The sequence below is a fragment of the Harpia harpyja genome, chromosome 3 (genome assembly GCF_026419915.1).
Source record: "Harpia harpyja isolate bHarHar1 chromosome 3, bHarHar1 primary haplotype, whole genome shotgun sequence".
Taxonomy (NCBI): Eukaryota; Metazoa; Chordata; class Aves; order Accipitriformes; family Accipitridae; genus Harpia; species Harpia harpyja.
The window spans coordinates 38,998,608-39,021,504 of NC_068942.1; the positions used below are offsets into that span (position 1 = coordinate 38,998,608).

Below are 22,897 nucleotides of genomic sequence, written 5' to 3' on the forward strand. Positions count from 1 at the left end.
GAATTAAGGTAGCAACTAATCACACTGTACTGAACTATTTTTCTGCGAGGGTGATGAGTTGCACTGTGGTGGAGCAATCATGTCAGGTGACATGGACTCTGCTCAGAATCTCCCTGATGACAAAACTAAGTGCACAGGGGCCATCTGACTCGCTTTAGCAATAGAAATTCCACTTGGATGATGTAGAATAGACTCCTAACACAGAAGCACTAAGGAAAAAAAAAAAAGCGTATCTGTTTTTGTCAACTATCTGTGCTATAAGTTTGAAAAAGCCAGTGAGACTTAACTTTTAAATGTAAATTGTTTTACAGATCCTCAGCAAAAGAATTGTCTTGCCTCATAGCTTTTACATGTTTCTAGGGTGACTTAACTACTTAGAAGTATTTTATCCAGAAGATTTCATAAAGCTGTTAGTTCCAGAATCCATAATGCAGCATTTCATGTTTTCAGTTGTGTACAGGATAGGATTTCAGTTCTCTAAAATAATTGGTTGTATTGGGATTAGCAATAGGCTACTGATTTCAGGCAAAAGCTTAGAATACAGGTGCCTTGGCAAATGAATTGGCTAGGGCAAGACCTTTCCTATATAAAAGTTTTTAAATTATAGTTATTTCACACTGTTTGCATTATGTTGACTTGGGTGTTTTGTTTCTAAATCTTAGATTGATGAAGTTCTCAGACAGGAAGACAAAGCAGAAGCTATGTCTGGCCACATTGACCAATTCCTAATAGCTACATTTATGCAGCTTCGGCTAATCTACAATACGCACATGGCAGATGAGAAGCTAGACAAAGATGAGATAGTCAAACTTTACAGCTGTATTATTGGGAGCATGATCTCGGTAAGGCTTTGACCTAAAAGTTAAGGCGAAAAGCAAATAATTTCTGTGCAGAAGTTGCAGGAGAATGGAATGTCTGTCCTGTAGCTAGGTTAGCTTACTATCGAATCTTATGTATGAAGGCTTGTTGCTAATTGTCTGCTCGCCAACGCACCTTTTTGAGAGGGAGTGGGGAATGAGAAACTGGGGAAGGGAAGAAGGTCTGTTTGTTGCTTCTACAGAATACAGCCACTCTAACACTTTATTAAGTTCTGTTTTAATACTTCTTACCTTTTGAGTGCTTAGTTGGTGGCCTAAGTATTTTCAGAAGTCACTCAGTAGAAATAACTTTCTTCCTAGTTGCATTTTTATTGTTTAATGTTGGGGGAGACAGGGGGGATGTCAAATGGTTTGACAGTGTAGTCTAGAAAAATCCCTATATTAAAGCATTGCGTGTAGGGAAAACTTCTAATATTGTCTTCGATTTGTAGCTATTTCAGATAGAGAGCCTGGCTCGAGAGGCCTCCACTGGCGTGCTGAAGGACCTAATGCATGGTCTTATTACATTAATGCTGGATTCTCGGGTTGAAGACATTGAAGAGGGTGAGCAGGTCATCCGATCAGTCAACCTCTTGGTAGTGAAAGTTCTGGAAAAGTCTGACCAGACCAACATCTTGAGGTATATAATGAAAATTGCACAATTACTACCTCTCTTCACCCATTCTTGTGTGTTTGTTGAATGGCTGAGTTTGTTAGTCATTCTATAAGCAAAGAATGATGTCTGTAGAATCATTCAATCTGCACAGCTAGAGGCAGGCTAAACAAACCAGCTTAGTATGATTCTGTATGCTTTGTAGTTCAGACTGCCTCTTAAACTCTTGTAACATACTGGAAAGAAAGAAGGGGCTGTTACACAACATGACGTAAACTGCTGGACTAACCCCAGTCTCTGGTGTGATATTCTGTGGGGAGTTGGCATCTTTTTTTGTGTAGCACTTTTCCTGTGTAACTTATAAATTTATTCCTTCCAGTGCTCTGCTTGTTTTGCTCCAAGACAGTCTGCTAGCAACAGCCAGCTCTCCTAAGTTTTCAGAACTTGTCATGAAGGTGAGCCTGTAGTAGAGGTTTTGAACTTACTTGGTTTATCTGAATCAACTTAGCTGAAAAAACAGATATATTAAAAAAAAAAAAAAAAAAACAACCAAAAACTGGTGACCATAAGTTGAAATATTTCTTATAACTCATATAACATCTAATTATAAGATTGTAATTATAAATAGTGACTTCGTGTATGCCAGGAGGGAGCTTAACGCCTGCTAGTAGTTTACAGAAGCTTGTGTATACCAATACAAACTCCATACAGAGGTGTGCAGTCACCTGCTGGGCTTATTTACTTAGGCACAGCACTGTACTATGGATTCAAACAGTCTCAGGCTGGAGCTGGCTTGTATTTTGTCATCTCTAAGGATAGGCAGAGTGAACATGCAAATGTCTGCATTTAAAGCATGGGTGTGATCTTTTTTTATAATAGAATGCCCTTTTGTAACTGGCATGATTTAAAGACAACTTAGGCGTTCTTAATGAGGTTAAACCTAAAGAACTTGTGCTGTGTGGGGGTGTACACAAGCATATATGCATTATCTGCTGAAATTTCTTCACGCAAAGCATTCAGTCTCCTGTTACTGGTAGAGAAGTCAGCACTACTTTTATGCATCAGCTCTAAAGAAGGATCTGGATACAGTACAGCTAGTTAAAAAGAGAAGGTATGTACCAGTGCAAATATAGCTTGAGCAGACAGACACAGTGCATGTCTGTGATAGCAGAGTGAAATGGCTCAATGATAGTTTTGTATAATCTCTCCTTATATAATTAAATGCTTCTCCCTTGAGTTGTCTTGCTTTAAGTCAGCCTCTTGTTCCAGTGTCTGTGGAGGATGGTGCGTCTTCTTCCGGAAACCATTAATAGCATCAATCTGGATCGGATTCTACTGGATATCCACATTTTCATGAAGGTCTTTCCCAAAGAGAAACTGAAGCAATGTAAGAGTGAGTTTCCTATAAGGACACTGAAGACTCTGCTTCACACCCTGTGCAAGCTGAAAGGGCCTAAGGTCAGAGCAGTCACTAGTCATGTACTTTTGAATTGGATGTTCATGCAGTCTCTAAAGCTTTTCCTTCTTTTCTCTTTTTTCTTTTTTTTTAATTTATTCCCTTTTTTCTCCTTTTAGATCTTAGATCATTTAACAATGATAGACAACAAAAATGAGTCTGAGCTGGAGGCTCACCTGTGTAGAGTAATGAAACACTCCATGGACCAGACTGGAAGCAAAGCTGATAAGGATACAGAAAAAGGAGCTTCTCGCACAGTAAGTAATGTAAATCTGTTCGTAGGGAGAGGGAATGTAAGGCAATTTATTTAAGAAACAAGCTTAATTTTGTGGTTGTGGAATATGAAGTAGCAATTGCCTTTCCAACATGCAACTACTGTTGGAAATACTCTTATAGTTTCACTTTTATTTATGGCTGTTTTGGGAACTTGCAGTGTGTTTCTGTTATTACCTGAATATTCTGTGCATATCCCAGGATGAAGTGCTCTCCAGGACATTCAGGTGTGCAGCATAGGTTTTGTGCTGCCTGATACTGCATTTTAGAAGTTAACTATACAAAAAACAAGTTTTAAACACTGGCAGCTTTGAAAGAGTCCTACAGTTTGATGTCCTTACTCATTCTATGTAAACAGTGGCTATGTAAAACCCTAAATGCTTCAAGGTTTCTTCATCTTGGAAGCTCTGTATCCAGCTAGCAGGTGTGAGGGCACTGTGGATTTGTTTAACTTCCCTTCGTGTTTATTCGCTTTGTTTTAGAAGTCTCCTTTTATTTATTTATTTAGGAGGAAAAGGCTTCGAAGGCCAAAGTTAACGATATTTTGGCAGAAATATTTAAGAAGATTGGCTCCAAGGAGAACACTAAGGAGGTAAGTGCTCCCTTCCTGCAAGGAAGAGGGCATGAGACATTAGAACGGTGTATGCAGCAGTTGTAGTAATGCTCAGGAACTCTTCCCTCCCAGGGTCTGGCAGAGCTGTATGAATACAAAAAGAAATATTCTGATGCAGACATTGAGCCCTTCCTGAAAAACTCCTCTCAGTTCTTCCAGAGCTATGTGGAAAGAGGCCTTCGGCTGATAGAAACAGAACGGGAGGGAAAAGGACGTATTGCTGCTTCTACAGGTACATATTATAGCAAAACTGATTGATTTATGAGATGCAGAGATATAGGGAGAGCAGTTACATGTCCCCTGGTAGAAACTAATATTTGCAGAGGTTTATGGATTTCCAAAGTGAGTCACGTATTTTCTTGGCACCTGTGTTGCTTCATGAGGCACCATTTGCAGGGATTATGCAGTCTTTGTTTACAAAAAAAAGGTTATAACCATTGTCACACTAAACGTAGAAAACATTTGAAAGGCTTGGTAAACAAGTGGTTCTAATTCATATCCTGTAGTCTGGGTTAAACATTAGCTTATGCTTCAGGTGTCTGGTATCAAGAATTGTTTCTGCAAAGTATACAGCTAGTTTATAACAGCAGCAGCTTTCAGGTTCTCCTTTACCTTTTGGGTACTAAAATGGTACAGGAGGTTTTTTGATAGTGTTGTTTACTGTGGAATCAAAAAGTTTATTTTAAATAACTTGAACTGTTTCTATAGTGGTCTTTGACCCCTTTCCAGTAAATCAGCTTTTTACTTAGATAAATTACTATAAAACACTTTGTTAGTGAGTCTTTCCATTGCAGATAAGCACAAATTAGTATTTAATGCAATATTAGGGAGGGAATGTAGCAAATTATTAGCTGACAGTAAAAACTGATACCCAGTCTGGCAAAACTAGCTTTAACTTTAATATCTTTCACATTGCACAGTGTCCTGTGAACCTTCAGCCTTTTCTCCTACTACTGTTCCTTCTCCTATCCCTGTATTGTAAATTACTTAAGGAAAATGATGTAAGTTTCTTTCAGAACCTCCTAATTCTGTCTGACTAGATAGGACAGAAAATTCTACCTTTCATCCTAAAAGTCTGTACAACCAAGAAATGTTAGTTCAACAGTTAGAGATTTCAAAACAGAATTTAAGTGCCCCAATTTTGTCTTTTTTTTTTTCCTCCTTAACTATAATAGTTTGATACAATAAAGGATATTGTTCCGTCTTGCAACTGTGCTTTATTTAGACTAAAGTATAAATGTTTAACCTTAATTCTCCTTTTACCTATTTTAAATACCCTTGCAGTAAACAACTGATAACAAATCTCTGTCCACACTAAGTCTTAGAACTTGCTATTAATTTCAGAATGGAAAGGTTTTTTCATAACGTAAAATCTTTTCCTAGTCTTTTGGTAGGGAAGCTTTGAAAACCTTGCTACATGCCTTGATAGAAATCATGATAATGATTGAAAATGATAATGGTAAAATTATAGAAATCACTATTTCAGATTGAACTGGAAGAAGCAGCAGCTTTAAGTTACCTGAACAAGAGGTAGAGGGGTTAGAATCAGTGGTGAGGTCTGCCCAGAAGTACTACTAAACTTAGAAAAAGACAGAAGACTCCAAATATTTCCCATCCTGCCAATTGCTGAGTTCTTTCTGTTGGACATCATGGTTACTGCTGATCCACATCAGCATCTTCCTCTCCCCACAGCGTTGTCTTCAGCTGTCAGCCTCAGCACTACTTCTGGAGCTGCTTTGCTGCCACTTCTTAAATATCTCAATTTCTTTTCTTGGTTTTTGGTTGTCACTCTTGCAAGGAAATGAAAGGGCTGATATGCCTATACTAGCAAATGCAAATAGCTTGGTAGTTTATAAGTTGGTTGATTCTTCATCCATTGCATCTTATTTCAAGGAACTGACCAAGACAGTCATGCTTGTTTGACGTTTTCAATCTTTTTTTTTTCTCCCTGCTTCCCCTCATCCTCCAGGAATTTCTCCTCAGATGGAAGGAACATGTGTTCCTGCTTCTACCCATACTGTATCTTCATCTATAGGAAACACAAATGGGGAGGAAGTGGGGCCTTCAGTTTACTTGGAAAGATTAAAAATCCTCAGGCAGCGTTGTGGCCTTGACAATGCAAAGGTATGGTACTTGACAACACTTGTAAATCCCCAGGGGAGGCACTTCATTTGCACTTTTTTTAAGAATTCAAATGATTGGTTTTCCTGTACCAAAGGCATATTCCAATCAGAATTGGTGATCTTTCATTATACTGCGTGTCCTAGCTATTCACTGCATGCCACCATGCCTAGTATAAATGGCTTTAAACTTATTACTTGGCCAAGTAGGCTTATGTTTCAGTCCACTCTTTGCAGCACTGGTGTATATGCAGTTGTTTCCACAGCCTTATAGTTTGGTATCGTCCCTTGCCATGTAGTACAGTCTCAGAAAGGTTCAAATAACTACTGTTCTCTAAAGGTTAACATATGTTGATCTCTGAGTTGAATGATGTGGAAATTCTAGATCTTTCTGCTCTGAAACAACCATAAGAGCTGAATGAAGACTTTGAATGAAGTTTTATGTATTTTGGGTGTATGGATACTGAGGCACAGAAATGGTGAATGAGCTTAGTATTGGAAACGGCCAAAATTTATAACAGTTTGGTGATCTATGTGTTAGGAGTCTAGTGCTGATTACTGAAGCTTGCACTCAGCTACATGAGAAGCAATGCTCATTCTAGGAATAGTCATTTAGGCACGTCACTGTTTTAACCTTTAACACAAACTTGCGTGTCAGCTCACAGCTCTGAGGAGGGGAAATGTTTCCTAGATGATAGTAACAACGCAGATGGAAATATCAATTGGCAAAAGAACAGCAAATTGACATTTGAAGTCTTTGGCAGAGTGGATCTTACCAATCAATCCAAGCTTCCTCTTCTTGTTCCTCCAGAAAACTCACTGGCACATAGGCATGGACTTTCTTCTTGTGGTGTTAGAATTCAGGCTGTTCAAGACTGCAGCGGGCCATCTCAGTACAGTGCTGGTCTGCTGTGAATTTTTGATCTTTAAAGACTAGTTCCTTTGTCCCTACTGATGTCAAGCTAAACATGAACTACTTAAATGACAGGAATTGAGTAGTTAGCTTTGCATGGTTCTGACTTTGATGGCAACTGACTTTATCCCTCCAGATCACCTGTGCTGTGTTGCTCCTTCCCTTTCCTCTGTTTTTAGTGTTTGCTGTGAGGATAAAAAGCCATTGATTAAGGTTTGTACTTCTTATATGGCTTTTGCCGTTATCTGTCTTAATGCTTCACTTTCCTCCCCCATAGCAGGAAGACAGACCACCTCTGACATCTTTGCTCTCTAAACCAGCACTCCCTACAGTTGCATCCTCTACAGATATGCTTCACAGTAAGCTCTCCCAGCTCCGTGAGTCACGGGAGCAGTACCAGCATCTGGACCTGGACTCCAATCAGACTCATTCCTCTGGCATTGGAACTACCCTGGCTTCACCCTCTTCTGCAGCAGCTAATATTGATGACTTGAAAAAAAGACTGGAGAGAATAAAAAGCAGTCGCAAATAGAGATGTGAGAGAGACAGCATCACTGTTGCTTGGGCTGTCTTCAGCTTTAGTTTACTAAACTAGAAGTCTTCATAGTTAAATGGCCTCATTTAGGCCTAATGTATACAAACTGGTTTATGTATAATACAGTGGATTTTGGGGGGTTGAGTCATTGTGGCACAAGTATTTGTACATACTCTGCTTCTCAGTGAGCATCTCTTTGACAATAGAAGGCTGTCTGTGTATTAGTTTTAGTGTACAGACCTGTAAACAACCATCCTCTTGCTCAGACTAGTTTCTCATAACTTGTTTTTTTATTTGTAAAATTGTCTTTAAGATCTTTTCCTAGTTCTTAACTCTTAGAAGATCTTTAGTGATTTCACTTTTAATTTTGTGAATTCTTCTCCATGTAATCCTTGAACTGTTGATTCTGTATGGACACATGGCATGAAGTAACTAATTTAAGTGTCTTTTGTAAATAAAGTTTGCATTAACTATACCAGCCTCTGTAGGAACAGCAGTGACTGCTGGTTAGAGAATTCACTCTCTATTCCTGAATGTTAGTGACTGGGCATCTAGAAATGGAACTAAGCTATTCTTGACATGAACCTTGGGGTTTGGATATATTATAAGGAAGATGAGTGAACATATACTATCTGTGGGTGCAATCCTGAGACTTTGCACTCTTACTTCTATGAGCAGTAGTGCATTTTTTCATATAGTTGCTTTTTTGTTTTGGAACATGTTTCTGTAACTTGAGAGTAAGTTGAGAATATTTAGTTTGCTCAAATGCTTATTTTAAATTATCTAGTCCTCGTGATGCCTTTACCCAGATTAAGCATAGTCCCATCTGTGTACAGATGCTTTCTCTGAGGGAGCCTGCTGCTGTTGATACGGAATAGATTAGCAGTGATGTACAGTCAGTGGACTCATTTATCCTGAACTCATTTGGTTAAGCAGTCTTCCTTGTGCAGGTAGACCTCACCACCACATTTGTTTTGCTCTTAAAACATCTGATGTTAGCAAAGTCTACTGTTTTGTATGACTAAGAGACCTGGTAGTGCTAGTCTATGAAAGCTGTAGCTACTGTTTTTTTTGTAAGGGTGTCTTCTGATTAGCCTTTTTCAGAAGCTACAAGTATGAAGATTAATACATACACTGTGTAGCCTTTCTAACCCTTTCATCTCTAGGGAGGTGATGCATTTTCACCTTACTACTGCACTTCCATGTGAGAGCTGGTTGTGAAGCATAAATTGCACATCTGTTCCATAGCTAGAACAGAGTTATTGAAGAGTTGGGCAGGCAGGCTTAAAATAGCACACTTCTGTTCTAGATTTTAATCTGTTCCATGTAACTGCTGCTTTTGTTGTTTGCTCTGTGGACCAGCAGTCTCTGCATTAGGGCCGTTACTGAAACTATCTTGCCTGATTACAGTAAAAATGTGGCTTTAAATTAGTACCTGTACAACAGATCTATGCCAGAGCTTCTGCAAATGGCTGAAACCTTCCTTTTACAGGACCCCTAGGCTGGGGTTGCAGTTGACTTAATACTGCTTGGTGCTTATGGTGAGTTTGTACACTGTGATAGCAGGTGACTTGCGAGTGTTCTCCATCCTGTGTTAATTGACATGATGCCATTCATTGCTCCGCCACCTCAATTTAGTAGTCGCAGTCTCCTCTCCTAACCTGAAGTGGGCATGCACTTTCTTGTGGAACAGAGCTGTATGATAAGTGGAGTTTTGGCCCTTATTGGTAAGTGCTGAGGTTTTTGTGCACTTAAACCGGGGCTGTTTGCGAATAGTTTGTTTTGGCTGGCACTAGAGTTACTGCCACTACCTCTCAATTACTAGCTGCTTTTTGAAACTTACTGATATTTAAATTAATCTGTATGTTCCTTTACCATGTCCAGCAGACGTTCTGAAGAGCTATTTGTTAATTAGCTCAGGATGTTAAAACAGCAAATGCCTGCAAACCTGCATAGAACTATTTTAAATTTGAAGCTGAATTGGAAGTGAAATACAGGAATAATTGAGTAGCAGAAGATATAGTTGCTTACTATGAATGAGTTTTTGCCCTGTGTCTCTGTAGTGTTTGGTTGGACTCAATATCCTGGGAGTTCTGAACTAAAACTTGTGCACATAAATTAATAAAGCCTAATCTTTAGCCCAGACAATGTTTAAATAACATTAAACTGAATTTTAAAAATGATTCCTCTGTATTGTTTGTAACAAGTCAGTATTAACAGTGACTTACTCCAGAAGCTGTATGGTCCTGGTTCCCCTCTTAGGTATGTGATTTCTCACAGATTATTAGATAGCAGTGAAAGGGTGAGGCTAAAAATATAAACATTAGAAAGGCTAAACATTTTCAGTGTCCGATGCATGTGGTTATCAATGACTTTAAACAGTTGTGGAACTTGAGCTCTTGAGGTTTCTTTCTTCAGATGCCTTTGAGAGGTTGCTTTTATGCTTTCTTTGGACAATCAAATTGACTTCAAGTTGGTTCCCAAATGGGTCATCTTCAAGGAGATGGCCAGACAGTAAGTGATTGATAACTTTGTTTATATCCAACTAATTTCAGATAGTTACCTCTACTTTCACTTTTTCAACATCATCACTCATGCTTTGTACAGAGTATTAAGCAGCAAACAGGATTTCGCTGTTGCCTGTTTCTGTGACTTGACGGCACTGTGAATGAGGAGTTTAGGAATAGGGTGTCATAGGGAGCAAGGAGAGTTTCCAAATCTCATGATTACTTTAAGAGAAAACTGGGCTGAACAAATTGGCTAGTCAAGAATATGGGTTCACTGCTGTACTGCTGGGTCCTCCGCGGTCCACAATTGCTGCTAAAAAGGAGTTCACGAAAGAACTGAAGCTTCTCTTGGGAGTGATCCGTAAACAGGCTTTATAAGACAACCAAACAGGTATAGTGCAGGATGCTTCTATTGGAGGCCCTTTGACAATGACTCTGTATGAATTGCTTCCTTCTGACTCTCGCTATGCAGGTGGAAAATACACTTTGAGGACCCAGCACCACCTGCCAGGTAGAAAATTACTGCCATACAGTAATGGAAGTGCCACTTAATGTATTCAAGCCCATATTCCTCTCTAGGATGAATTGCATACAGCTGGCATCTGTAACTTCCTAAGCCACTAACCTTGAAAACAGTGGTGCTGGTACTTGTTGTTTGCTATTATAGCTGAGAACAATTTCTGTCTTATCAAAACAGGTTATAGTTGCTTTACTTCTGGCATTGGTATTGGTGTTTTGTGTAATGCCACTGTTACTGTAGGGTGATTATCTCCAGAATGTTCTTGGCTCACTTTCTAGAACAGCAAATGAGTTGACTTGAAGCGAGGAACTGGACAGTGCCTGGGGCCACAGTTGTGCTTACTGTGACTGCCTTAAGGCCATCATCTGAGGTCTAAAATCTGTTGATGGTTATAGCTGATAGAAGGGAGGAGAATTTGTTTGAAGCACAACAGGTGATTAGCAGTACAACTAGCAGCATTCTGTTGGTACTCCTGGATACTGTGATGGCTTAGATTCGAGGGCAACTAAACTCAGCATGAACAAAAGGAAGAAGCTGGGTTTGAGAACTTTTATTTTTAAGGGAGAACACTTCCCTTTGTCGAGTTGTAAGGCTATAACTGTTTTACTTCATGTTCTTCTATATTTATGTTTTTAAGAAGTGGAGCATTGTTGCAAAACTGAGAGCAAGCAAGGTAAACAATTCCTCTATCGCCCATGTTTTTCAATGGCTTTTCGCATCCACTTTTTCAGGCGGAATACATGGGTATAAAATCCATATTTGCCGTCTCGGTCACAGCCTTCTCCCCATGAAACTATTCCCACTTGATACCAACGGTTGTCATCTGGGTTCTAAAGCAAAGAAAAATGGGATTGGCACAAGGAACAAGAGACTTTCAGATCTAAGCTTTGTATGCGCCCCAGCCTGTTTAGTGATGAATACTGCTTTGGAATTCAGACTGGCATCTGCTAGATAACATAGTTTGTTGGAGTAATTTTGTCTCTACTCTTAAACCTCTAAGTGAGAATTGGCCATCACTCACGCTTTCTGCAGCTATCTCCGTATGTGCTGAGAATTCAGTACAGAAATGGGGCTGGATGACTGCAGGATTCATCTCAGTTGCTCAGCTTGGACATGAGATGGGTTTGCTTCAGCCACTCAGCAGTCTCCATCTCTGCTGCCATTTTTTAGACTATTATGAAAGTTCAGCATAGCACAAACCTTGCTCCATATGTTTTATGAGCTTGAACTTGTTGAACATACCTTCATTACAAAAGGTCCCCCACTGTCCCCTTCACAGGCATCTCCTCTTTTTGAGTCTTCAGGACTGTAACCTACAGGCAAGAAGGAAGTTGGACATTTGAGTGTAGGGAGAGTGGCTCGTGTTGGCCATCTTTTCTTTGAAGTATTGCATAAATTTTCTGAGAGCCGTGAGACTGCTTACTGCTTCTGCCAACTATTGGACTTAAATTTAGAAAACTGCTTTGTTTCTTATGTTATATGTAGAACAGCTAACTCTGCTTCTGTCTTTGCAACGTTCCTGAATCCACCATATTCTTCCACCCTCTGTGCTCTCATTCCTGTTTTCTTTCATCAGGATTGCTGTTAGCGTCAACTGCCACTGTGTTCAACAGCTGTAGCTTGAGCTACTGTGCCTTTCCCTTGTCTTAGAAACTTCTGTGTGTGTAATATTCCATGTACCCTGTTCTTTCATTCTATTTACTATAAAGACCCATTGCTGTCCTCACTTTCACCTTCCTGTCATTCTGCAGGCTCTGCTCTTTCTCTCCCCCAACTGACTATCTTCCTACAGTCTTGCTATGAAGAGGAAAGGGATTTCACTTTAATTCCTGATGAACTAGACAGTATCCTTGCATTTTGCCATCACCTGTGTCTCCCCTTTTCTGCTGTATGTCTGCATCTCAGCTATTTTTCAAGAATGTTGCCTAGAAAAAGAAACCATAAGAACACTACCTTGTCAGTATACTCATAAAATTGGCTTCCTTACTAACTCAAGCAATCGTGTGCATTATTAGAGGCAAGCAGCACAAACTCCATCAAAAATTGTTGGAGATTTGTTTGTAGGAACTGAAAGTCTGCACAAATGAAAAATACAGCAGAATATTAAACCAGTACATAAATCCATAGTCTCTTTGTATCTTGAATTCTGTGTTCACTTATATTCTTTCTCAAAAAGGGTATGGTGCCAGAAGAGATGTAGGAAGGTACACCAAGGATTATGGGAAGTATGGAATGCCTTCTATATTAGGAAAGATTAAATAAACGCTTCTCAACTTGGAAGAGAAATGGAGAGCTGTAAAGGGTCCATAAAATAGCATATGACATGGAGAAGAAGTATTTTTTCTTAAGTTATGAGTATAGATGTGTAGGTTTTCACATTTATTAGACAGGAAACTTAACAGAACATGAGGAATTACATTTTTCACACATGCATAACTAATCTGTGGAGCCTGTTGCCACAGAAGTTGTGGGCGTAAGTATGAATAGGCTCCAAAAGGTTGAGACAAGCTAGTAGAGAAGAAGGGGTTGTTTGGCTACTGCGTAGGATAACTGGTGTGTAGCCTTTAATTTAGGAAGTTGCTGAACTGTTCCATATACTGGTGAAAAGATAATTTTATATGTGCCTGGTTCTCACACAGCTGTTGCTGATATCTAGCAGAGTGGTGCCATTAGGCTAGTTAGCCTGACATAGCATGGTGTTACAAACTTTATTCATAGCTTTAAGTTCTCCAGCCCTCTTGTTTTCTGAGAGCTGAAAACACTCTTTTCATAGGAAAGTTATTCTTTATGGAGGGCACTTGCAAATTTATCAGAAAGTAACCTTGCTGCGTGAGGCCCACCAGGAGCTCAGAGCCCTTGTCTCCTGAGGCAAGTTGGCCTTGTGTCTCCAGTGCTACTTACCTGCACAGAACATGTTGTCAGTGACTTTAACTTTGGTGGATGCCTTGCAGATATCTTGGTCTACAATGGGCACATTGAGTTGTTGCAGAACTGTGGGGAGGTTGCTTGGGCTAGTGGCCCATGTTTCTTTCAAGTTTCCCCAACCAGTTACCCGCCCTTTGTAACCTGCCAGCATCAGCCTGTGGAAGGAAGCATTGAGTATTATCAAATGTATTGTAACAGCTTTCTCCTGCCTGGCTCTCTTGCTGCAAATAGCCTAAATAAGGCATCTTTTTCTGTCTTTTTTGAAGGCCTAAAGGAGGCTTTTATAGCCTGTATTTTTAGGACTGTGGGACAGTCTCCTCACCTCTGCACGACCTCTTTGGTAGGCAGGCAGACAGGATGGATGTAGTCACTGAAGATGATGGGTCTCTTCAAGTGCATGAGTGCAATGTCTCGGTCCATGTTCTCTTTCCAGTTGTACTTGGGATGGATGATGATTTTATCTAACAGAGCAATCTTCTCTTTATTCTTTTCATATCTGAAATAGTCATGAAGGAAAGAACTCACTGTACAGTAGCAACTGAGAGTCTTCTGGGATTCATGATGCTCTCAGGTGCTTTGTACCCTCTGAGACAATACTGTCTTTATGCTGGAGCTCCCCTTTAGACTTTCCATGCTTCTGCCCTCCCCTTCACTTTCACCTTTAGGATCAGCAAGAGCAGCAAATGACAGCTCCATTCGATCCTGTTATTGAGAGGCATGTGATATTGTTTATGTGCTTCCTTGGATACTGAATGATAGCCCAACCTCATTGTATCTCATTACTCCAAGAGGAAGGCTGGTTCACTCTCGCTTCACCCAGGCTCTTACTTTGCCCTTATGTGCTTGCCAATCCGCACCAAGATGTCGTTTGTAGTTAAGTTCTTGTCCCATGGTGGATAGTAAAGACAATGAGCAGCAGTCAAGATCCAGCTGTCACTGATGAGGCTGGCACCACACAGCAGCTCTTGAGGACTCTTTTTGTAGAGCATCACCTGCCTGAGAGACAAGGAGGGAGGAAGACTTACCAGGACTACAGGCATGGCTGGCTGAATGCGTCTTGGTGTCATGCAGCAAGAGCAGAATTTGCAGTGAGCAGGGAAGAGCGTTGCACTATACTGACAAAGACAACTGTGTAAGTTGGTCTCTAGCAGAAGTCTTCCCTGGACATGTATATTCTATGTAGTAGGCTATTTACCCTATTTCCTTCACCTGGAGAGGTTTCTCATTCTCTCTGCTCCAGCAAAACTGGAAAGAGGAAGAGACAAAGATGAAACACAGCACTCTTTTGTTCCTAGGTGGTTGCGTACTTTAAATGGTTGCATACTTGGCTCAAGAGGAGAGTTTCTTTCCAGCTATTTTAGTACTGTCCTGTCAACCACTTGGAGAAGCTTTGATTAGAAACCATAATGCCCACGTGCTGCCTGAGATGGGAAAGCCCTTTTATTTTCCCCTGCTCGAACTGAAGAGAAGGGAGACACAATTCCCTATGAAGGCCTATGCAAAGATAACGCTTACCAGGGGGAGCTGCCAACTTCTGCGTCATCCCCACGGACAACTCTGCCTCCTCTGTAGGACTCCAGCAGCTCCTTCTCACTTTTGTCCGTTACCTTTTTCTTCTCAAATAAAGGACGAGTGCCGCAGTCTGAAAAAATAGGCAATCTGGCTTTGTTACTCTACCTGATTCACAGTGGAGAAATGTTGTCTGCAGTCAGCATGCTAAGCTGGAAGAGCCTAGGAAGGAAGTGCTTGCTAGCTCCATGATCATAACTGGAGATTGACTTTGGAGGGTCCTTCAAGGAATTTAAGTATCTCCCCCTGCTTTTGACAGCATTTGGCAAGCTGGTGTTTCTGAGGAACAGTGAGTGCCCTGTGGGATGAAGCTGCAGCCTTTCTACAAACTGTGGTGTTGTATCTAGAGTTTTTGCTCACCTGCTTCGCCTGAGCCAAAAGTTTTGTCATCAAAGAAGGTTTTGAACTCTTGAGAAAGGGTAGTACGTCCTGACATTCCCTCCAACTGTTCATTCCCATCCTCTAGCGAGCTGTCTGAGAGGGACAGAAAGACAAACATGGTAAAAGGCCTAGCTGCAGGTTCCATAATTATCAGCAATGTAAATGTTCCTTTTGATACACAGTGGGTCTGATGGAGAAATGATGTTTTAAAACCACTGCTCTTTTTAATGCTCCTTGTCCACCATTGTGAGTTTTCAGGGAGAAGAGAACACCTGAGAGACGTAACGGCTCTACATGTGTATGGCAGGTTGGTATGTGTGATATTTGGACAAACAGGACTTCCACATGCATGGTGTGCATGCTTCCTTGTCCATGCCTCCCAGGCCAAGCACTTCACCCTGGTTTGCCACTGCCTAACAAGTGTGCCTACCCAAACCAATGCAGGCTTCTCACCGCAGTAGTGCAGATCACAATACTCAAAGTTGGGTGGTTCATCCGTGACACACCAGACACCCTCGTCATCTCCGTCTGGATTCCGACAGTAATTCTCCAGCAGTTTCACCTCTGGGTCAATGTGTTTTCCATGGAGCACCTCTTTGGCTTTCTCAGAGTTCCACGGCAGGCACTTAGCTCCAGATACAGTGACTGAGAGGGTCCCAGTGTAAAGCGTGCCTTTTTCTTGTTCACAGGGCTCCACTGGGGCTGGTGGTGTGACCCGTGGAGTAAATTCAACTGTTGTCCTTTCTTGTCCTGGAAAGACAGAGCGCTGTGATTTAAGCCGTAGCTTTGCACTCAGAAGCACTGTCAGCAAATAGCACCAGAGCCCCTTTATTAAAGCCCAGAGTTCCAAGGGGCATCCAATTATGTTTGGGAGCTCCCACTGTGCTCCCATGCATGTGGTGGCCCTCTACAATATTGCAGTGTCAGAGGCGCCTCTTTCAACAGGAGGTAAGGTGAGGCTGGCATGATTCATCACACTTCTCTCTGCCACTAAGATGTGAGGGACAATATCGTGTTCCTTTCTGGGGTATCTTTGAGAACAGTTCAAGGGGTAGGTAGGTGCCTCAGGCATCATAATGCTGCTGTGTTAGAGCCTCCAGTGCCTTTTTCTCAAATGCGTAACGAGACCATATTTGGGGGAGCCTCTTACCGTGATATGCTACTAAAATAGCAAATTTAACTTTTGCCAATGTTTCTATATCTAATGATAAGAGAAAAAATTCCTGCCAGACTTTCCACACTTTTTCTTGCAAGTGTCCTAATGGCTGCAAGCTTTAAGCAGCATTTCCTGAGTGAGTGGGCACCAGATAATCTGTTCTGCGGCAGTTGCTTGGCCTCAGGCTGCCTTCTCCTTGTGCACTGGGGGAATCCCCATGTGAAGAGACGCCCTTGGTTCGACCACTCACCCTGGGGCACAACAGCCACTGAGCAAGTAGCATGCACCTTAATTGGTGAGGCTGCTTCTGTGTGAGATTGACTCATGTCAACATGATTGCAAAGGAACTGTGCACAAAACCAAGGGTTTTCTAGTCCTGCCATATCCACGCACATGTAAGTGTAACAGTAAGCTACTGTAGGTCAGAAACTAACTACTGAACATAGTACAGATGCCTGCTCACCCCAAAGCAGAGCAGTATCTCTTTCCAGTTTGCCGTATTGCAGACCAGGGTGATGGTAATGATTTTTAAAACTTCAGAACATGCCGTGGTCAAAATGGTTGCTGACCTCTCTGACTTTCACTTGTAAGAGTTGTTGCCTTTAGTCTCTACTTTTGGAAGAGAAACTTCTGCTGTGAGAAGGTTCTCTGCTTTCTACCGGTTGCTCTGAGACAGAGGACAAGCCCCAGGGGAGATGGCTCTGTATTGTGAAGAAGTGGGAACCTATAAGTGTAGGGGGATGGTTCTCCATCCTGTTAAATGCAATGATGAGAGAAGGGCATCTTTTCTTGAGGTTATGGGTATTAAACTGCACCATTCCGTATGTGAACATTAAGGCAGGCAGTCAAGCACAAGCTGTAGTGGTTTTGTCCTAAAGGTGGGAATTCAGACCAAAATAACCAGTATGACTCATTGCTGTCACAAATTAGAGGCAGCTGAGCCAGGATTTTGGGATGCTCCTGACTGGCAAAACTGTAGTAGATTCCAGGGTACCACTGACACCGGGTTTGATTTAGATCTAGGTTAGTGTAGTCTAGAGAAAACAGCATGTTAGAGGAATTTAGATGTATGGGCAACTCAATGATTTTTCCTCCTCAGCTCCTTTATCCTTTAAGATGCAGCTCCTCTACTCCAACTGACCTCTGTTCATGTAAGATCCCTCCATCCTAACCCTCTCCCCTTCCTTGCCACATTTAGTGTCAGTCTCAGCGCAGTGTTCTCTGACAGTGAAGGGCTTGCTGGGGCATAGTGCAGAGGCGTACCACACACTGGGATGGGACACTCCTCCCGTTCCACTGTTGGGTCTCGGGTGTAGCACCATGGGCCTTCTGAGTTGTTGTTTGGGTTCCTGCAGTAGTTCTCAATGAGGTTGGGATAAACGGTGGCATTAAATCTATGAGAAAAAGCTGGTTAGGCTAGGAAGGAAGGACACGCTGGAGAACCCTTTAGGAGTATGCAGGAGATGAACTTACTTAGGTATATGTGGATATTTGCTTGTCCACACTTGACATTCAATCCCTGATTTGGTGTAGCTAATTGTCCCCCGATAGTTCTGGCCCAGCCCAAGAGAGCAGTTACCTGTCAAAATCCCAACACGGTGTAAGCCAGGGCCAGTGGAAATGGATGTTGCGTTTTTCAAGGCCAGAGGTACCATCCCCCAAATCCCTTTAACTTTTGTTGCATGCGTGAGCCTGCACAAGCACAGGCATTCTCTTCATGGGGTGGGAAGAGCACACAGCTTAAGCGCTCTCTGCCTCATCAGAGGGAGCTCACCCTGAGGCTCCGTGCTGTGCTTTGGCTGTAGGTGCAGGTCAGAGCCCTTCTGAGAGGCTGGCCTTGGGGACGCCTGGCTGTGTCACAAGGAGAAGGATATCTACCCCATGCTGTTTCAATGGGGGAGTTAGGCTGTTTGTGAAATGGTTAGTGGGGAAATAAAGAGGGGGGAAAAAAGAATTTCAAACTCCCCTCCTGCTATTTTTCTTTCTAATCAGATGGCTTCACCATCTTTAGACTTTTTTTTTTTCCTTACAAACTCTGCAGGAAGCAAGTTCCTGGCACTCACTGTGTCTGGGACATTGAGGTCAACATGAGTTTCTTACCTTCTAGACAAGCATCCAGAAGTGTCCTGGACTTTCTCAGGCCCTGACATACTAGCAAAATAAGAAGAAAGAAACACATTATATGAAAGGAATCCGAATAAGCATCATAGTTTGAACTAGTTTATCATCCAGGGACAAAACACAAATGCTTTGTCCTGGAAAGTGAACTCTTGTAAGAGGGTAGGGAGCCATCGCTCCAGGATGGGACAGGGCATCCTAAGGGGTAGCTTAACACCTGCAGGACTTGAAGAAACTTACCTTGGTATTTTGACCAAAATGCTTCCTGTTAAAAAAAAAAAAAAAAAAAATTAAAAATTATATATTTAAGAGTAGAGACACAGAACATCAGACCTTGCTTAGCTGCTGCAATTCAAAGCAGTAGGGGAATGCCCCATCACAACAAATGGAACAAACTAACCTAGCTCAGTTGATATCAATTATGCAGTCCAACAAAGCAGAAAATCTGATATAAACCCACATTCCCACTCATCAGACTCAGGAATTGAGAGTACTGTTGTTTCTAAAAAGACCAAAGATGCTTACAACCTTCATTAACCTGCAGAGGAAGCAGAGCCTGGGCTGCAGTGCAGAAGCCCAAGGAGCTGAACCTAGAACTTCTAAGGCCACAGACCACATGTAGGTATTGCTGAGCTCTTTGGATCTACATCTCTGCTGTGCAGCCTGGAGGTGATTGCTTTAGAAATACTCCACACAGAGGATGTATCTTGCTGGCTTAGACTCCTCGCTGTTTATCTGTTTGATGATGTATTCTTGGGTGTGGAATTCAGCATGGATACTGGCCTTGGGGCTAGGAGTAAATCCCAAAAGGAGGCAGAACAAATTTAGCAGAGTCAGCGAGTCTGGAAGCCAGAAAAAGGGACAGACTGTGCAAAAGCTTCAGCTCAAAGGAGCCTGAGGCACCTGCACTCAGTGTTTGGTTGCTAAGCCAACTCTTTTGTGAGTGTCTGGGACTGTGGCAGTTCAAATGTGTGCACCACCATGCTGAACTAGTGGAAGATGCAATTCAGGATTGATGGGAAGACTCTCCTTTTCACTTCATGCTTAAAATAGAGAGGGAGGGAAAAGAACTTAGAGTGGCTCCAGGAGGGAAACTCCCTAAGAAAGCCTGAGCTTTCCCAGTGGCACCCATGCATCAGCCTGATCTTTGGTTCACAGAATTGAGTCTTAAGATCCCAGCCCCTGGCTGTGTGTGTGACCTGCTGGTCTCTCACTACAGGGGTCAGCTGAGGGAAAGTTTCCTGGGAACACCCATACATACCGTCTGAACGGTGGATTCAAGGGCTTCAAAAGCCTCCTCGTAACTGCATGTCTCCTCCAAGCACTCTCGTTCCAGGTTTCCCTTAAGCATCTCTTCCAGAAATCCCTTGTTGGCACGTCGTGGGCGCTTGAGCAGTGACAGTGCCTGCCCCTTTTCCAGGAAAACTACCGGGTCAGAACACTGCCAGTCAAAGGGGTGCTCTCAGCGGGAGGGCCCCTTTGTCTCTCCTTGCAGTTTCCAAAAATCACACACAGCTGATGTGATGATCCCACAGCCCAGCCTCCCCCAGTGCACCATACAGAAAGGAGAAGCCCTGTCAGGTCTACATGGTGATCAGAGCAGGCTCTCTATAATTCATGAATCGGGGCTCACATTACATAGGAAACAGAAGTGACAGGAATCCTCTGCTATCCTCGGCAAAGCTGCTGTGCTCATTTGCAGTTAGGCAGAGGTTTGTTTGCTCGGAGCCTGCTACTGCTCCCTGCCAGCCACTATATTTCTGTCTTGCCAACCTCAGACCACTGCGATAGGCACAGCTTGGTTCCATCTTCATGTTCAGAGACCCTGATTTGAGACCTGCAGACAGGTCTTCCCTCACACAGCAGTGGGTCAGAGAGGACTTAACCTCATATTAAGAAAAGATAGATGAATTAGAGGCTCTGATAAGAGAAAAGGAGCAGCGAGCAGGAAGGCAGCGTACTGCATATGACCTAAAGTTTAGATAAGGGACAGCTGGGGAGGCAATGGAGAATTGCAGCTACTCAGGTCAACTGGGGAACTCTAGCCCAAAAAGGCCCACAGCTGTGTTACACATGGTCCTGGATTAAGCCACGTTCCCCTTCCCCACCGTCTCCCAGGTGACCCACAAAATCCACTGAGCTGTTGTCACCAGTTGCTGGATGCTGCTGCATCCTCCTGTGCAGGAAAGCCCTATGCTCACTCCACTCTCAGCACCCTTTCACTCCCAACTTCAAGCGTTTAGAAGGTCCTCCTGCCTTACTAAGAAAACCTGCCACCGGCTTCACCCCTGGAAAGAAATAACCCTATCTTTTTTCCTCCTGTCACCCACTGGTACTGTTCTTCTCCCTGTGCCATTGAGTCTTACCTCCGGCATGGCTCAGTGTGAGGTGCAGAAGGCTGGAAAAGAGCAGGCCCCTCAGCATGCTGGTTTTGTTGCGTGCCATGCTGTACAGCCCTGGCTGCAGGGGAAATGCAAAGGGAGCAGAATAAGCAGAGTCACAGCCCCACTGGGTTAATATTGAACCAGAATGAAGAAACAGGTCTCCAGAGGTCATGGTGTGTCAGGGACAGTGGAACTGAGGCTCCTCTTATCCATCCTCTCTTGGCATCTCTCCCTCCCTTCAGGGCATCTTCATTTTCTTACTTAATTGGCAGAAGCCAAGCAAAATGTCTCTGGATCCCCACAGGACTAAAATTAGCATCCCATTTCATAACAGGGAAGATGGCATGAGGAGCAAGAGGACAAGCTTGTCCCAGGACACAGGGAGAACTTGGGCTGGCACGGTGAGGTCTCTGTCAGCTCACAGCCACCCCAGCCAGAGCAGCTCGCTCCTTTTCCCAGTGCCACTCCGCTCCCGTGCAGCTCTTCGCACCATCACTGCCTCCCCACCGCGCTGGCTCAGGTCCCTGCCGCTGACTCTTCTCGGAGGCTGTACTCTAGTAGCCTTGCATGCAGCAGGACTTTGAGAGCTCCTTAGCCATTCCCAGTCCTTATCCTCTTTTTAGCTGCAAGCCCCCCCACCCCTGACTTTTTCCCCCTAGAGTCCAGCTGTCTTTTCTCCCTGCAGTTATCAGCAAGCTCAGACCCAGATATTTTGGCACCAGAACACACGGTCTAAGCCTCCCCCCCTTCTCCCTCAGCTATGCCAAGAGGATGCCTGCGACAGCCTGTGTGGAATTTACATTTTCCTCCTAGTTAGGTCAGCAATGCCATTGGCAGTGCATACTTCCCACTGCGTTACAATTCCCAGCAGAGTGGAGGAGAGTGAAGCCGCATGAAGTTTGGGCTCCCCCTTTTATTCCCACCCCAGGGGAACATACAAAAGTACATCCAAAAGGAAACAAAAGCTCTAACGAGCAAAGAGCTAGCATGCCCAAAACGAGCCAGGAAAACAAGGGCTTCCAGGAACAGGGAGGCAGAAATAGTCTGGATGTCATGACATCAGCTAATAAGTCAAGAACTGGGCTATCGGAGCTGGGAAAGCTCTAACGATTCCTATAGCAAGCAGAAAATTGGCAGAGTGAGAAACCAGCAGAAAGCAGGGCAGGGTGGGGGTAGTCTCAGGAACTGCCACATGGCACAAAAGTGCTTTCTGCCAGCAGGGAGCATGTTTTGTGCTGTGCCTCTGTGCAGCAGATACATCTGTAATGTTTATCTCCATAGAAGGAGTGCAAATATTAGCATTAGGGTGGCTGAGGAATGACTCTGTGGCCACTGGTACAAAGAGCAGTTGCAGAGGCTCCCTCCCTCGTCTAAGAGTATCTCCTGTTCTCACCCACACTCCCCCTGGATTTTGGAGAGACACCTTTAGGAATGGCTGGGATGCCCTGGGTGATGACCTGGGTGGAGGAGTGCATTCGCACAGGATTAGGCACAACCCTACAAACACCCCATGTTACTTAGCAGGGGAAGCAGCGTTTAGGTGGAGCACGCAGGCAGGGACAGGAAGGAGAGGTCAGGGCACAAACAGGTTTTGGAAGAGTGGTGAAATCAGAGCCACTGCCGTCGTCCCACGCAGCAGCCACCACTGCTCCTCGCTGTGGGAGGAGGCACAAACAGCCCGACATTTGTGTAAGCTGTCAAGCAGAGGGCCTTGCTCAGCTGACAGGGAGGATAGCAAGCAGCAAGGACAGTTTCTTTAGTCTCTATATGGTAATTTGGTTTTGGTCTCACATTGCAGATGGGACAAGTGACCTCAGGGCTGCTTTCACCAGGCATAATTAAGCAAGCCCATATGGACTTGAAAGCAGGGAAGAAATACCACTGCAGGGAGACTGCCACCCACCCCCCCAGTTGGAGTGACGAGAGACAGATGCTGCTGTGGTTTATGGAGGTGTGA

At 43.2% G+C, this 22,897-nt stretch overlaps 2 protein-coding genes and 1 non-coding gene across 6 annotated transcripts in view; 2 read left to right on the forward strand and 1 right to left on the reverse strand.

Moving 5' to 3' along the window:
* CKAP5 (cytoskeleton associated protein 5) overlaps positions 1-9,563 on the forward strand; it is a 54,975-nt gene extending 45,412 nt beyond the window's left edge. For 3 of the 4 annotated variants that reach the window (XM_052782020.1, XM_052782023.1, XM_052782021.1), the window contains 9 exons: positions 663-842; positions 1,310-1,497; positions 1,850-1,925; positions 2,740-2,928; positions 3,046-3,183; positions 3,708-3,791; positions 3,885-4,044; positions 5,782-5,936; positions 7,123-9,563. In XM_052782020.1, coding sequence (XP_052637980.1) covers positions 663-842; positions 1,310-1,497; positions 1,850-1,925; positions 2,740-2,928; positions 3,046-3,183; positions 3,708-3,791; positions 3,885-4,044; positions 5,782-5,936; positions 7,123-7,377 — 1,425 coding nt within the window. In that variant the 3' untranslated portion in view covers positions 7,378-9,563. The remainder of the gene's footprint in view (positions 1-662; positions 843-1,309; positions 1,498-1,849; positions 1,926-2,739; positions 2,929-3,045; positions 3,184-3,707; positions 3,792-3,884; positions 4,045-5,781; positions 5,937-7,122) is intronic. The other variant, XM_052782022.1, reaches the window with a different exon arrangement.
* LOC128140265 (small nucleolar RNA SNORD67) lies at positions 44-154 on the forward strand. Its single transcript, XR_008234679.1, has one exon. It is a non-coding gene; the product is annotated as a small nucleolar RNA SNORD67 (small nucleolar RNA).
* Positions 9,564-10,942: 1,379 nt separating the features above from the next.
* On the reverse strand, positions 10,943-21,065 carry F2 (coagulation factor II, thrombin). The gene is made up of 14 exons (XM_052782030.1): positions 20,923-21,065; positions 19,818-19,981; positions 18,797-18,821; positions 18,539-18,589; positions 17,912-18,017; positions 17,702-17,832; positions 15,736-16,032; positions 15,262-15,375; positions 14,848-14,974; positions 14,161-14,328; positions 13,655-13,828; positions 13,309-13,487; positions 11,650-11,720; positions 10,943-11,237 (listed from the first exon to the last, which is right to left on the reverse strand). Exons 1-14 carry the CDS (start codon positions 20,999-21,001, stop codon positions 11,094-11,096), a joined length of 1,830 nt encoding a protein of 609 aa, XP_052637990.1. The 5' UTR covers positions 21,002-21,065; the 3' UTR covers positions 10,943-11,093.
* Between the last annotated feature and the right edge of the window lie 1,832 nt (positions 21,066-22,897).

Bases quoted from the DNA above. Each gene is read 5' to 3' on its own strand.
- F2 (XM_052782030.1), bottom strand. From the start codon at position 21,001: ATGGCACGCAACAAAACCAGCATGCTGAGGGGCCTGCTCTTTTCCAGC. The intron at 18,590-18,796 runs GTAAGTTTCTTC...TTATTTTGCTAG, and splicing joins ATTTTGGTCAAAATACCAAG to TATGTCAGGGCCTGAGAAAG. The intron at 13,829-14,160 runs GTAAGAGCCTGG...TGACTATTTCAG, and splicing joins GGCAAGCACATAAGGGCAAA to ATATGAAAAGAATAAAGAGA.